General features: G+C 41.6%; 1 protein-coding gene across 1 annotated transcript in view; it reads right to left on the reverse strand.

Moving 5' to 3' along the window:
* The window catches only part of TOP1 (DNA topoisomerase I), a 65,897-nt gene that overhangs the window by 29,531 nt on the left and 22,131 nt on the right, over positions 1 to 14,235 (reverse strand). The window contains exon 3 of the mRNA XM_021527850.3: positions 7,158 to 7,260. Coding sequence (XP_021383525.1) covers positions 7,158 to 7,260 — 103 coding nt within the window. The remainder of the gene's footprint in view (positions 1 to 7,157; positions 7,261 to 14,235) is intronic.

Below are 14,235 nucleotides of genomic sequence, written 5' to 3' on the forward strand. Positions count from 1 at the left end.
AACCCAAAACATTCTGTGATTCTACAATTCTAATGTGTAAAAAAAAAAAAAATCATAACAAATACACACATGGCTCAGACCCACCTTGTTCTTTGCAAGTTTACTTGTGTTTATTTTCTGACTCTTTCTTGTTCTTATTTGATATTTAAATCCTACCTGAAATAGCATGTTTTACTCAGACATTAATTTGGATTGTTAAAGCTGCAACCACTGGAGTTAGTGCTCTGAGGTAAAGTTCATGGCAGTGGCTGTTGCTTGAGAATTTGGAATAGTAAAAAAAAAAAAACACACACACACAAAAAAAAAAAAGAGAAACAAATTGGTTTTCCAAAGCACCATGCTCAATCTCACTACCAGCCAAAAGCACTAGCTTTCAGTACATGACTGGAAGAGCCCTGAGATTTACACAAAGCATGATTAAAAGCAAACTAATGGATGACAATCTAGATCAGTAAAGCTAAGATTGAAACAGAAACAAAATCCCATTGGTCTAGAGAGGCAGAGGAAATATTTGTGTGTGCTGAATGCTTACAGACTACAGCTGGAATAAAAAAAAGTGCTAAAACTTAGGCTTGTTTAAGGAGAAGCTCAAATGACATCCCTCTTGAAAGACAAGTAAGTGGCCAGCATTGAAAAGCTGTCATGCAATCTAATCTCAATTTTTCAGTGTAGTTTCTCAGATTTTTGAGCATCAGAGCCAGAATCAAGAAGTCTGGCTTCCTGACTCAGTCTTAGCTGTTGGTCTTAATTTATTTTTTTATCATAAGACTATCTTTCGCCTTTGCTCTGTAATGAGCAGTAAATTTCTCACCCCAGCAATGTGGGCTCAGATAACCTAAGGAAACTCTGTCTCCAGTTTCACTCAGCAGCTTCATTTTCCAAAGATCAGCACTGGTGGCTTGGCCCCGAGGTCTTGCTTGCTGCTGCTCCTGGTGCCTGGGAGGAATTCCCTAGATAAAAATCTGATATCATGTACTTTTTACTCCAATGTTAAAAGAGAGCATACATTTCTTTCCCTTATTTGTAAGTAGCCTACTTGCCAGCCCTCTTTCCAAACAGTGGACCACAGCTCTCCTACAGCTCAGCACAAAACCTGACATGTGCCATCAAGGAAGGCTTCTCTTGGAAGGATGGAAATCTCCATCTCCCAGAAAATCTCCCTTGGAAATGAACTGATAACAAAGGCCTCAAGCAACAATCCTTAAAAGAGGAACTTCTTTTTTTCTCCCAAAGCAAAGCAAGTTGCTCGCATATTAACTGCAGTCAAGCTGAGCTGCTTTGGTCTTTCACTTGGCTCAAATACACATGTGATCCTACAGGGATCACAATTTAACCACCACACTAATCTCAAAAGAAAAGATAAGGCAACAGGATACCATCCTTACCCTGAAGATGAAGATTCAGCTTTCTATCAGAAAGCTATTTCAGACAATCCCAAAGCTATTATTAGGAGGGACTGGGAACAATTTAAAGATCAGAAGCCTATCTTCCTGGTCAATTCAAAACTGGAAGAAAAAAAATCACTTTTCTTTAAAGAAAGCAAGCAAAATGGTCTCAAGATCACATGCACACTGCTAATTTTATCTTGAATTCATTGTTCAGAGCTCTGTGAATCCTTTGTTACCTTTCCTGCACATACTTCTCTGCCAACAAGCCAGCTTGGAGTCATGGAAGTAGGACAGCAAAACCCCTGTAAAACAGAGGGAAGCTCCAAGGGAAGCTAGCCTGAAAACAGGACAGCTGGATCACAAGAATTGCTCATACCCAGCCCTGCTGACAAAGTAAGGTCTTCCTTCTCACCCACACCGCTGCAGTTGCATCACTGCTACAGAACCCAAGACTTATGCCTTGAGAAGGTGTTTAATGCTGACAAAACTGCACTGTTAGTGTTTTTTAAGGTAACCAAGTGCAGCAGGAGATCACATTAACACAGGCAGAACAAGGGATTACATCATCTACAGGTGTATCATGGTACAACTGGCTTAGTTCAGACAAAGGCTGGGTGAGCACACACATCTCCTGAAGCACTCCATCCTTTGTGCCAGCTTGCTTACTGTCTTCCATTTACAGTTTTAGCATAAACAAGGACATCCAAAGGCTGTGGAGACTTCAGGCTGAAGCATATGAAGTAGAAAATGCATCAGAAGAAGCCATTTCCCTTGTAAGCATGGATGTATTTCCCAATGAGAATGCCTGCAGGAGAGAAAGGAGAGGGAGAGGAAGGGAGCCAGGCACCTGGCAGCAGCTGCTCAGCCTGAGATCACATGGGAAAGTCACAAGTGGAAAGTGTTTCCAAAGAGCAGCAGATGTGCAGATCACAGCTTCCTCCTTCAAACTGCAACAGCTTTGCAGTAATTTAACACTGCGTTCTTCAGGTGCCATTTATGTACGTTAATAATCCCTTCCCAGGCCCTTTCCATTCCAGCTTCAAAACCACAAGCTGGGAAGGATGCATTATCTAAAGTGTCTCTTATTTCCTCTCTCTGCTGTAATTAGCTCGTGACAGGGAATCTGCTACCAGCGAGTGCCAGCGCCGCTTGCCATCGGAGCTGTGCCTACTGGGGAGCTGCTGCAGCACAACTGAAGCGTAAAATAACAGGGAGTTGTGATTTCAGTGCAGCCTAAAACACGATGGGGACAGGACACAGGTGACACAGCCCTTGTCTCGTTTGACGCAATACAGTATTAATGGAAACCTGTGATCACGTCCAGGCTGATGCACACCAAGGGAGAGCTGCCTGTGCAGGGAGCACTTCCAAAGCAACAGCACCCCAGGGAAGGACAGCCTTTCAGCCGGATTGCAGGGTGTTATGCTGTTACAGGGTTATCATATGGAATTACAGGGAATAAACATGTGAGCCCCAAAGGTTTTGCTGGGTTTCTGGCAATGAAATAAAACAGCCTGAAACCATTCTTCCCACTGGTGAAAGAAGTCTTTTCACAGATAACAGATCAAGCCTTCAGCAAGAGGAACAAGATAAAAAGCTGGACTGATCAACAGCTTGTAAAAATTTTAGGAATGAGAACAATATTCACACATTGAAATGAGGATCATGCTTAGCACATGCTTTCTATGGACATGTGAGAATTAGGCAGACTACTAAATAAAAAAGCAAAAAAAATGTCACTACTGGAAAGCAGTGTCACATTAGAAAACTGCTCAAGGTGAATTGTGCACTAAAATGGAGTAGAAAAACAAACCCACCCATGCTAGCGAACAGCAGGTGTGAAGTCTTTTTTTTAATTGCCTTTACCCCTACATCAGGTATCCCTGCCTCTTTGTGCCCCCAGCACACACCATTCAAAGCAGACCAGGATCCCAAAATAAACCAGAGGAGGTGTGCAAGAAACTGAACTGAAATTTATCTTCGTCCATGGCTAGCAAACGCCCGGAATCTGTGTTTTCCCTAGCAAATCCATAAAATTAGAAGATGCCAGTGAAGATCAGGTCTGTGAATCCTTTCTGCATTCCAAGCTTCGGTTCATCCCAAGCTGTGATCACAAGGGATTTAGTAAATGGAGGAAATATGCAATCTGACGGAAGATTTTCTTCCTGCGGCTGCGGTGCTTGTCGGGCTGGCAGCACGGTTGAGCACTGCAGAGCAGCACCCTGCTCCCATCCCTGTCACAGCCAGCCCTGCCCTCCCCAGGCTCCTGGCAGCCCACTCTCCCTGCAGAGAGCCCAGGGCAGCTGGCACACACACACCTGTTACTGCCAACACTTCCAACCTGCTCTCCAACGAGGCTTGGCTTCAAAGAACCTGTTATTCCATTATTTTATGTGGTCTACTTGTCTGAAACACTCGACTCCCACAGATCAGAAACCTATTGCCACATGGGATTTGTTTCATTTTATTTTTATAACCACTGACATTTATATTTAATGGACGTGTATTAGATTTTTGTTTGGAGACTGGGAAGTATGGGGCTGAGAAAATGAGCAAAAAACCACAGTTTGTTGGACAGTGATGTGGATTTATTTCTTGATACAGACTGTTCTTAAGTGGGCTTTGCTTTTGCTTTCCTTGAGGGGTGATGGGGAGGTCTGAGGCACATAAATGTTCTCTCCCAGTTTACTACAGCTGTAAATGAGTGGTTAAGACACAGAAGTGTCATCTTGTGAGTGGGAGAGAAGGAAAGCAAGAACCAAAATTAAGAAGTCCTACATACCATTCCACACACTTCTGTCATATGAAATCAAAATTGTCTATTTTAGGTATTTCAGAGACTTATCTTGGCAGTTTAGATCCTTCAAAGTCTGGATACAGGAAACATTTATTCTCTTGCATTGGAGTTGTACTGTCTTCTTGATGCAGGTTTTATTTTAAAAGCCTTTTTTGAGTACAGGACAGGAAATGAAACTGTCAAACTATTACAGACAGACACAAAAATGATCTGCTTCAAACACAACCACACATTGCTCTTAACTGTGCCCAGTGTGCACTGTGCTTCACAGAATGCAATCAGGGGCTCTTCACACACCACAGGTAAAATGTCACAGAGGTACCAACCCAAGTCTCCCAGAAAACAATGGCTTTGATATCTGCTAAAGCACCATTCAACCTCTTTTGAGAACTACGAAAGACACAGCACAGCTTTTGTGGGAACACAGCAGCTTTTCTGAAATACAGAATGGATTTTGTGAAGATTTGATGCAATTCAATAAATCTAAGATAAACTTAATTTACAGCCTTTTATCATGTTCTTTAAAAAAATCTTCATATGGGTAAAAAACACTGAAACCCATCTACCCTGTTCTTGTTTCCCGGAAATTTGTTCTTTAATTTCTACTACAGTCATAGCTATTTTTCACTTTTTTCTCATTGTCAGAGGAGAAACTTCAGTACAAACAGGCAGGCTTTTTTTCCTTCCAACAATGGTCACCTAAAATCTCATTCTCACAGCAACTTACATTTACAGAATTGCATGGGTGACAGCTGAATCAAAGCATTTAGGGAGGAAATGTTTAAATTTCAATTATTTCCACGAAATTCTGTTACAAGTCTGCTTTTTTTACGCAGCAAGCAGCCAAGTACCCTGTACATGACTGAGCATGAATGGGATAGTGAAGATTCTGGAGCACTCCTAAAGGAGCAATCCAAACACGATCACAGGCATGTCCATGTATGTTAACTTCCCAGACAACCAACTCCAAAACCAAATCTCAAGATTCAACACTATAATACATTCATTTTTAAGGTGGCAGCTTTGAAAGGTAGTGTGCACTCAGTCTAGGAGAGTGAAGCCCTCCCTTGTGAAGGAGCGTGAGAGGCAAAGCATTATTGTGTAATCTCTCCCCAAAAAATGCCTTCTACAAACCCCCTGAACACGCATGAACTCAGTCATGCCACCCACAGACAGGGACCTTGTTTTGGGAGCCGAGGATGCAGCAGATACTGTGCTCACAGGACACACAAGCACTTAACACAGCCATGAAAACAACTGGGAACATTAGGCACAGTGCCTAGAAAACATGATACCTTTCCCAGAGGGCTTTCAAGACAACATGGTAGGGAGGAAGGAAGTACTTCAAGATAAGGCATGATTACATGTCACCTCCTGAGCTACACCTCAAAACATCACAGCCATTCTACCTTCTTTCCGCTGTTTTGGTATTTATTGTTTGCAAAGTCAGCTACAAGTTATGAGCCGTAATTAATTCTTCCAGTTAAAAACATGCTGACCATTTCCAACTCCTACACAAATGAAGTCAAAGCATTAATGAATTTGGGGGTTTAAAGACAGTACTTACATTACTCCTTACAAAAGAATGTGCTCTGCTTAGATTTCAGGAAAATGGTTTTTCAAGCAAAGCAGTGAACATTTGGATATGTCAGGCAGTCAGTTTTAGGGTGCATGATGATCAAGAAAATGGAAACCAGAAATCAAGGCAATACAGATGTGTGAACAAAGGCAAAGAACATGTCCAAAGCATTTCATCCTCATTGTGAGAGCCAGCAAATGCAAGTTATTTGGCCTAGGGGTTTTTCCCCATCAAAGACACATTATGGAACAGTAGGCTTGTGTAACTTCTCATAAGATCACAGAAAATTCAAATAAAGTGTGTTCCAAATAAAACAAACCCACTTCTCTGCACAGACTCTCTCCTTTTAATGCTTCTTTTTAATAGGAATCATTGTTAATACAAACTTTTTTGTTCCTTTTCGGACAGTACTATCACAGTTGCACAGCAATTACTTAATACACTTGCTTGCCCACAGCATAAACACTATCTGTCATTCACGAAGTGTCACACCAGAAACTTTCCCTCCTGGGACTCATTTTTCCAAGTTTTGGTGACAATTTAGGCTCCATGACACTTGTGTGTCAGGACTACAACAAGGAAAATTTCCCTGAGTAACATCCTAGCTGTGACCTACTTGCTCTGTGCTCCACCATACCGAATCATCACACAGACCTCCACATCCTGGCTCCTGCAGCTCACAGCCCAGGTTAGGGAGCAACTGGACCAAGGAATTCAGCAGCTCAGGAGCTACAGGCCATCACATCAATGTGGGTGACCTGGCAAGTGACTGGCATCAAACACCCTCCCCATCCAGTGGCAGTGTAGTGTATAAATCACACTGGACAAAACAGCACACAATCCTTTGGGATTCATCTAACCCAGCAGTTAGTTTCCCAGTGCTGCCTCACACAGCTGAGATATTCAGCCACTGTGGTGGCAGACAAGGACACCACCATTGTTCTGGGGGACCTTCTTTCCAGGCACTTCTAATTAGGAGAAGGCTTAGTAGCCACATGGGGGTCTCACTATGCTAAAGCAGTGGAGGTTTATACCAGCATGAAGAGAACTCCACATTTCTGGCAAACAACTGGAACCACACACAAAATATTATGAACAAAACCCATCAATCTGCATGAAGATGAGGCTGAGCTAGTTTTCTACACTTTTAACAACACTGACCTACAATAATCTTTTATACATTGGTATCAGCTCACATTTTCAAGATACACAGCTTCAGCCACCCACATGGAAATGTAGGCAATGACAAAAATCAGGCTTAAAGCACCTACACTTACAAAACCACACTCAAAATGTAGCAATTCCATACTCATTTATTATCAGAGTAATTCTTGCAATACCGCACATTCAATGGTGGTTTAGCCTATGAAGACTTCATCCACTTTTTCCTCACCTATTACTGTGCTTGGACTTTTCCCGGTCTTTTTCTTTGTCCTTCTTGTGCTCTTTATGCCGGTGTTCTCGGTCTTTGTGTTTATCTTTGTGTTTGTGAGAATCTGTAAGCAGAGAGGCAAAACAGAATAAATTAAATTGGGAGAAAACTCCACACCTCCCTCATGAACCTCTGCAGTTTTCCCCACCGCATTCTAGTATTTCTGTGATTCAAAATTTGTTACAAAAATCTTCATTTCAGAGGTCCTAAATGGATTCACCTTGGCAACAGCTGCATTTACATGGTCTTTAGTTCAATGACCTTTAAATGCTTTATAGACCCTGAAGAAATGCAACCCTTCCATTAGCTAGGTACCTATTGATATAGCAAGTTCAACCTTATTTGGCAGATGGGCAGCCTGGCTCCCTATGCCTCCAAGTATTCATGCTGAATACACAGAAAAGGATATAGGAACAAAGCATAAAGCTGAGGCATTAGGCCTGTTGAATCCCAAAATTTAATACTTCTACTTTCACAAGTATTAAATTGTGACAAAGCATCCCTCCCTTCTCCCTGCTGTGAATTAAAACCATTTTATTCTTATCCCCAACAGTATATAACATGACAGGCAGAAAGCAAGGAAAATGGGGAGTAACGGCAGAAAATGAAAAGGGCGAAAAGAAGCAAGAATTCTCTCCTCCTGCTTCTCTATTGCAGGACACATTTACCTCCCTCCGATAACAGCCCCACCAAGCAAATGCAACCTGACAGCTGTAATGAGCTGTGTTGGTGGTCACCCACCTACACAGGTCAGGGCGGGTCCCAATTATGTGACAGGTCAGAAATGGGAGTTGGCACTCAAGTGAATCTACAGGAACACAGTAATTTTATTGCTATCAGCTTCTACTCTGAGTGACACTTCCCATCCTCTATGACAACTGTGCTGTACAATGAAGTCCTTTAAAGCACCAAGGAAATGAATTTGGCAGAGAAAAAGAGCAACACAGTTGGAACTGCAAATAAATGCATTTACAAGCATTTTTTTACAAGTATATTAAAAAGGAGAAGAGGCTTAACTCACACCTCAAAACCACCTCAAAAGGCCATTTACAGTGAAGATCAGTATAATGAGAGGAATATATGCAATACCCAAAGATTCCCCCCAGGTTTTGTTTTGAACATGCCACTCAAAGTAACCAGAGTTAAACAGGCTCTTCAGGAAACCTAAAATCTGTGCTGACTTTGGCAATAGATTTTCAGATACCAGTGCTTGAATTTCCACCAGAGATCTTGGGTGCTTCGTTAATTGTAAAGATGCTACCATGCCCCTAAAAAAGATTCCTATCCCTGCACTAAGAATAGAAAACTGCAACAAAAGGATTTTGTGACTTTCACTATCACATGGGAAATGCACTGCAGAGCCAGGAAAAAGCCTCATCCTCCTGACTCTAAGTCTTTTGCCACAAATTCATTTTTCTCCTTAACTGACACCAGCTCTTAAAACCTCAAAACATTAATACGGATTTAGAAGAAACATACCCACAGAAAATGATTTTAACCTATTGCTTTCTGTAACTTCAGGGTTTGCTTTCAGACACCTGCAGAAAGACAGCATAAACCACCATGGGAAATACTGACATTGAAACCTCCAAGTTGCCCTCTGCTCCTTTCCTCCTGAATTCAGCAATGTTTCCCAGTGCTCTGTGTACACAGTGCACACGTTTAAATCGCAGGGCTTAAGTTTTCTGTATTTTGATAAACACGTGGCAGTTATGTTGAACATTTGGTGTCACAGCACAAAGCTCCCAACAGTTTTCGAGTACCTAAAGAGCAAAATCCCTTTCGCAGCAGGCAGAGTCTGTAGGCATCTCCAGCAAATTGTGTGGGGACCAGACACCCACACGCTCTGAACTGCAGAGAAGCAATTTCTCTGAGCCCTTCTTCCCACCAGGACAACACACATTTCACTGGCAAAATGTTTTCGCAGTGCGTTTCTCACTTGTGATTCCTCAGTTCAGCCAGGAGCTGGAAGCTCTGGCTGTTTGCAAACTGCCTGGGGTTTATTCCACAGAGGGTTTACTCACTGATTCCCACAGCCCTGGCTGCAGCAAACAGCAGCTATTTACACTTGATGAATAGGTAAATTGCGAGAGAAACCAGTGTGATGCTATACACAGAGCTATGTACAGTCACTGTATAGCACACACACAATCAATTTTTCCTATCAACCGATCAATGGAAAATGTGTGTGACTGTGCTCAGTGCTATTCTCTTTAGAACTAACAGCCACACGATGACTTGTCACCAAGAAAAGCACACAACAGAACAGTTTACCTTGATCATCAGATTTTCATGCAGCTGACTTGTGCTTTACAGCTGAAATTAATATTTACTCTTGGAAAGTAGTTCCAGGGATATACCCTAGAACTGCTTGAACTGAATATCTGTTTCCTCAATGCTTGGCTCTGCTTACAATGATTTGGGATTTTCAGGCAATTAAAGCCTGGTACTGCAGGGGGGAAAAAAAAAAAAGAATAAAAAAGAGCTTGACCAGTTAAACTAGCTCTGCTTGCTAGGATTTGTTGCCAGACAGCTTTCCCTTGTTGCCTACCAAAGAACTGCTAACAGAAGGTCTTCCATGGAGCTATTCTGGCTCAAAGGCCACTGAGGCTGGGAAACAATGGGTCCTGTGCATGGTCTCAAACCAAAAGCAAAAAGATGTCAAGGCAGAACTGCCTGGTGTCTCTCACAATGAGTTACATTTTAAATGTAGTACTTCCATGGAGGTCTACCTCCCAGGCATATCACCTAAGGATTAAATTATTCTGGAATATTTGCCTAGTATTCAAACTCCACGGTGTTGCTTTCTGACACAATGCCATGAGGTAGGTTAAGAACGAAGACTTCAAAAGAGTTTATTAAGTTGTCTTGAACTGACATATGTATGTCCTCAGAAGGCATTAAAGCTCTTGGTCTTTCTTTTCTTGTTGAGGGTGGACCTGGATGAAGTCCAGGAGACTGGGACATTAAAAAAGCACAGGATTCTCTTTTTCTTTTTTTTTTTTTTTTGGCGTTCTACAAAAAAATGCTTTGTTCCAGACTAGCTTTATCTAGAAGTCCATGCCAATGGTAATTTGGTGGCTGACATGAAACAAGTTTAAGACATTTCACTCCAATTTGTGTACCCACTTGCCAGGAAGCAGGGCAGCATCACCTCCGACTGAACTACACAGGCAACAGATGACTGGGTTGGGAACGGGGCCACCTCACTCCAAGCCTCATCAGCACACAGACAATCAAAGGGAAGTGTTCCTGTCTGCAATGTATCTCCCTTGATATATTTAGCATATTGATTCCTAGAAGAATCTTCCAGCCTCCAGTAACTCTCCCCCAGCTTGCAGCTGATTAGTAGTTGACTAAGTCCAGCTTCACATCAGCTACGGAAAGAGCTCTGACATTATCACACATTCAGATTTGTTTCCTGCCTTATATGCCTTCCAGTAAGTATGTCTGATCCCTCTAACACTATACAAGATAAATACTATTCCTTCTCCAAGATCATTGGCAAAATCTACCATCTACTGTGAGTAAATTTTAAACCCCCGAAAGCTTACGTGACATTTAAATATTTTTGAAAATGCAAAGTCTCTCTTTAGCACAAGGTTATAGCGGGGACAGGGGTTATGCTCACTGGGCAAGCATCCATTACCCCTGAGGCTTTCCCTTCAGTATCCTCTAACCCAAACAGAGCTTTTGGCATCTCTTCTGTTCTAGAAAGCTTGATGTCTCTGGCACTGGATCTCTGTCTGTTAATGCTGAGCCTGGTATGTCTCCAAAAGATTACCACAGTCCCTGTACTATTCCTGCCATTCCCCTGTACCTCCAACAAATCACGAGCAGCTCTGCATTTTTGCAGGGTTGATTCATCTTTTAACTCTGTTAGATTACAAGGACGTTGATGTAAGGATGGGAAATTCTAAGCACTTTTGGTCTGCGGTTCTGTGCTGTTCCCTGCTCCGCCTTCGCTCCAGCGCTGAGTCCCCAGGGAAAGGCTGAGTCATAACCCTATTTGCAATACTTGTATATATGTCTGCCTGGAACAGGGAAGTTTTACTCTTTATCCAGGAGCAGAACTGTAAAAGGTCAGGCATCTCCAACTGCAGCATGGCAAGAACAGGGATGAAGGCAAAGAAAGCCTCTTCCAGCAGGCAGTTCTCACCTGGAGAGGAAGAGTCCCAACAGATGGCAGAGGTGAGCGGTCCCCTTTCATAACAAGGACAACCCTTGGCTTAATTAGTCTGGTAACAAAACAATTATGTGGGACTGTGATGTTTTAATTTGTGAGCCAAATTAATTTGCCACAAAAACACTTCTGAACACCTGTCTCTGCACACCTTCCAAAATACTACTTATATGTCACAATCAAGGGAAGTCTGACTACTTCCTACATTAATATTTCAGTTTTGACAGCAACTTTTCTAATAAAATACTGAAATGAGAGAGGGACATAAGCTTTTGTATGCCCAATCAGCACAGCTGTCAAGAGAATAGTGTTGGCACATGATACAGGATGCTACAGATGTCTTTTTATCCCACTCCACCACCCACTTTTATTTCATTTCTATCATTTTGCGCTAGAATTTTTTTTTAAAGAACTGAAAAAAAGGTGTGAGCACAATCTGGTTCCTTCTAATTTTTCCCCAATTAAGTGAGGTAGCCAGCAAATTAACACCTGGTAACCTCAATTTCTAGTCAACAGTAGCTTTTCCAGATAAATATTAGCCTTTCAAATTTGATGTCTTTCTGTTCACCTTCTTCTAAGTTTTTGTGACTACAATTTGAGTAGCTCATTAAACTGCTTACAGAGAGGTTTCTTTGTTCTTTAAAATGTCTTTCTAGATTCTATGGACAAGGACTTTTTGAATTTTCCTTCTGGTTCCAGAAACACCCTCTTTTCTTTTCCTCTGAGTATGCTGAGTATGCTTGACTTTATGCATCATCCCAATATTTCTCTACACTGATGTCCAGAAAGGTGATTTAAGCTTTCTGGATTCTTGGAATCACAATCTGTGCCCAAAATCTGAGGACACAGCATGAAAAATCCATCTTGTTACCAACATTTTTAACTTCTTGTCATTCTAGTAACACTTATGCTTCAGATGAGTGGCTGAAATTTCTACCCTGAGTTAAATACAATTCCTCAGTGTTGTGTGTTACAGGAGAAGCAAACAAGTTCTCAAGGCTTTCAGGATCATTGGTGTTCATGAGAACTGGGCTCTCTCTAGTACTCAACTTGAAGCATGAGCAAGAAACCCTCTGCTATTGGCAGGGATAAAACCAGCAGGGTCTTTCCAGCCTCTCTGGAAAGGAGAAGAGTCTTAAAAAAGACTTCTCCAGTTCCACTGCTAAATTATGCAGCTGAAAGTGAGGTAACTCTAACACTGGATCAGGTTCAAAAGCTGGTCAAGTTCAAAACCTTCCTGCCACTGGAGAGATGGTCAGTCCCTCCTCAGCTGAAACACCACCTTCATGTAAGGCCATGTACTCCACAGCAGCCTCTTTACTAGTTAGCCTGAATTCTTCTCACTGGTTGTGATGCAATAGTAAGCAAAGCTTAAAGTCTCTTTATTATTGTCTAAATGAAAGAATTTTACTGCTTTTTTTCCCTCCCCCACAGGCTCACCTTTTAAGCATTCATACTAAAATGCAGATTATCAGAAAGAGACTTAGTTTCAAGAGTGTTTTTTTCCATTGATTTTGTCAAATCATATTACTTTTAGAGTTTTAATCTCTTGTATTTTGTATATAAAGACTACTATTAAAATTACCACATTTTAGTTGATGAAATGATGCCAGGAAGGGTTATGAGTGTTCAAACATGTGAATGTAGTCCAAGGTGTCTAAAATATTATTCATGTTCCTGGCAAAGAACACATACTTTTGCCCTTGGCATCTGACCAGAATGATCCAGTGTTGCACTAACTTCTACAATACACAGATACCAGCCAGTAGAGAGTGTAACATTCAGTCATTATCCAAGATCTTTAACACAGATAGTGACAGGGTTATAGTACATTACCTAAACAGGCAATGCAATCCCACGTGTAAAGGTCACTCTGTGAGGTGTTGGTCAATTTATAAATCTTGCCTGAGAAAGCAAACATGGTGCAGAGTTAAAAAATCCTATCTGCCTGCCCTGTGTGGCTCAGAAAAACCCCTGTATGACAAAGATGGCATGGTGTGAGGCACAGGGACCCTCACTCCTGAATGGGTCTAGACAAGTCATCTGACTTTACATGTTTTGATTTAATAATTTAAAACCCATGTATAATAATCCCACCTGAGTAATCTGGTAGAGGTCTAAACTTTTCTAAAACATTTGTATTCCAGTTAGAGGAAATCACATTATGGCCATGGTGTTCAAGTAACTGATTAAACAGCACTTCTGGATAAAATGGATTGACACTGTTGTAGCCCAGAAAAGAGAGAAGAGAAGCTCCTGAGCAGAAAACAGAACTGCAGCTAGGTATGGGAGACAACACCTTACCCAATAAAGCAAGGCAGACAAAGAAAACCAAAGGGTACATATGAAAGGTACAGAAACTGGAAAACCTCCCTACACAGCTACACGTGTCAAGAGCAGAAAACCATACCCAGAAGGCACTGTTCAGAGAGATGATGGTATTATGGATGATACACTGGAGTAGAAAACCATAATCTAAAATAAACTTCCCAAGTGAAACTGGATATGTCACTTCCCGGCCCTATTTACACAACTGCAGAATCCACATAAAACATTTACCCTGAGAAAGCATTGCAGGTCTGTTTGCTGTGCTGGTTTATTTCTGCAATAACTCACTGCAAAACATTTGGAATACTGAAATGAGAGTGACTGAAACAGTGAAACCACCACTTGACTCTCCCATAACCTAAGCCTGAAATTCAATAGCAGAAGTAGGATCTGGGTTTTCAGTCAAAAAAGGAAAGAAAATACAAAGATAATGAAGCAAGACTGTCTGGCTTCTGCTTCTTCATTTCATAACGCCATACTTAATGGCAAAGATACCCATTCCAAAAGCAACTCGACACAAAACCTTTT

The sequence above is a fragment of the Lonchura striata genome, chromosome 17, assembly GCF_046129695.1.
Source record: "Lonchura striata isolate bLonStr1 chromosome 17, bLonStr1.mat, whole genome shotgun sequence".
NCBI classification, from domain to species: Eukaryota; Metazoa; Chordata; class Aves; order Passeriformes; family Estrildidae; genus Lonchura; species Lonchura striata.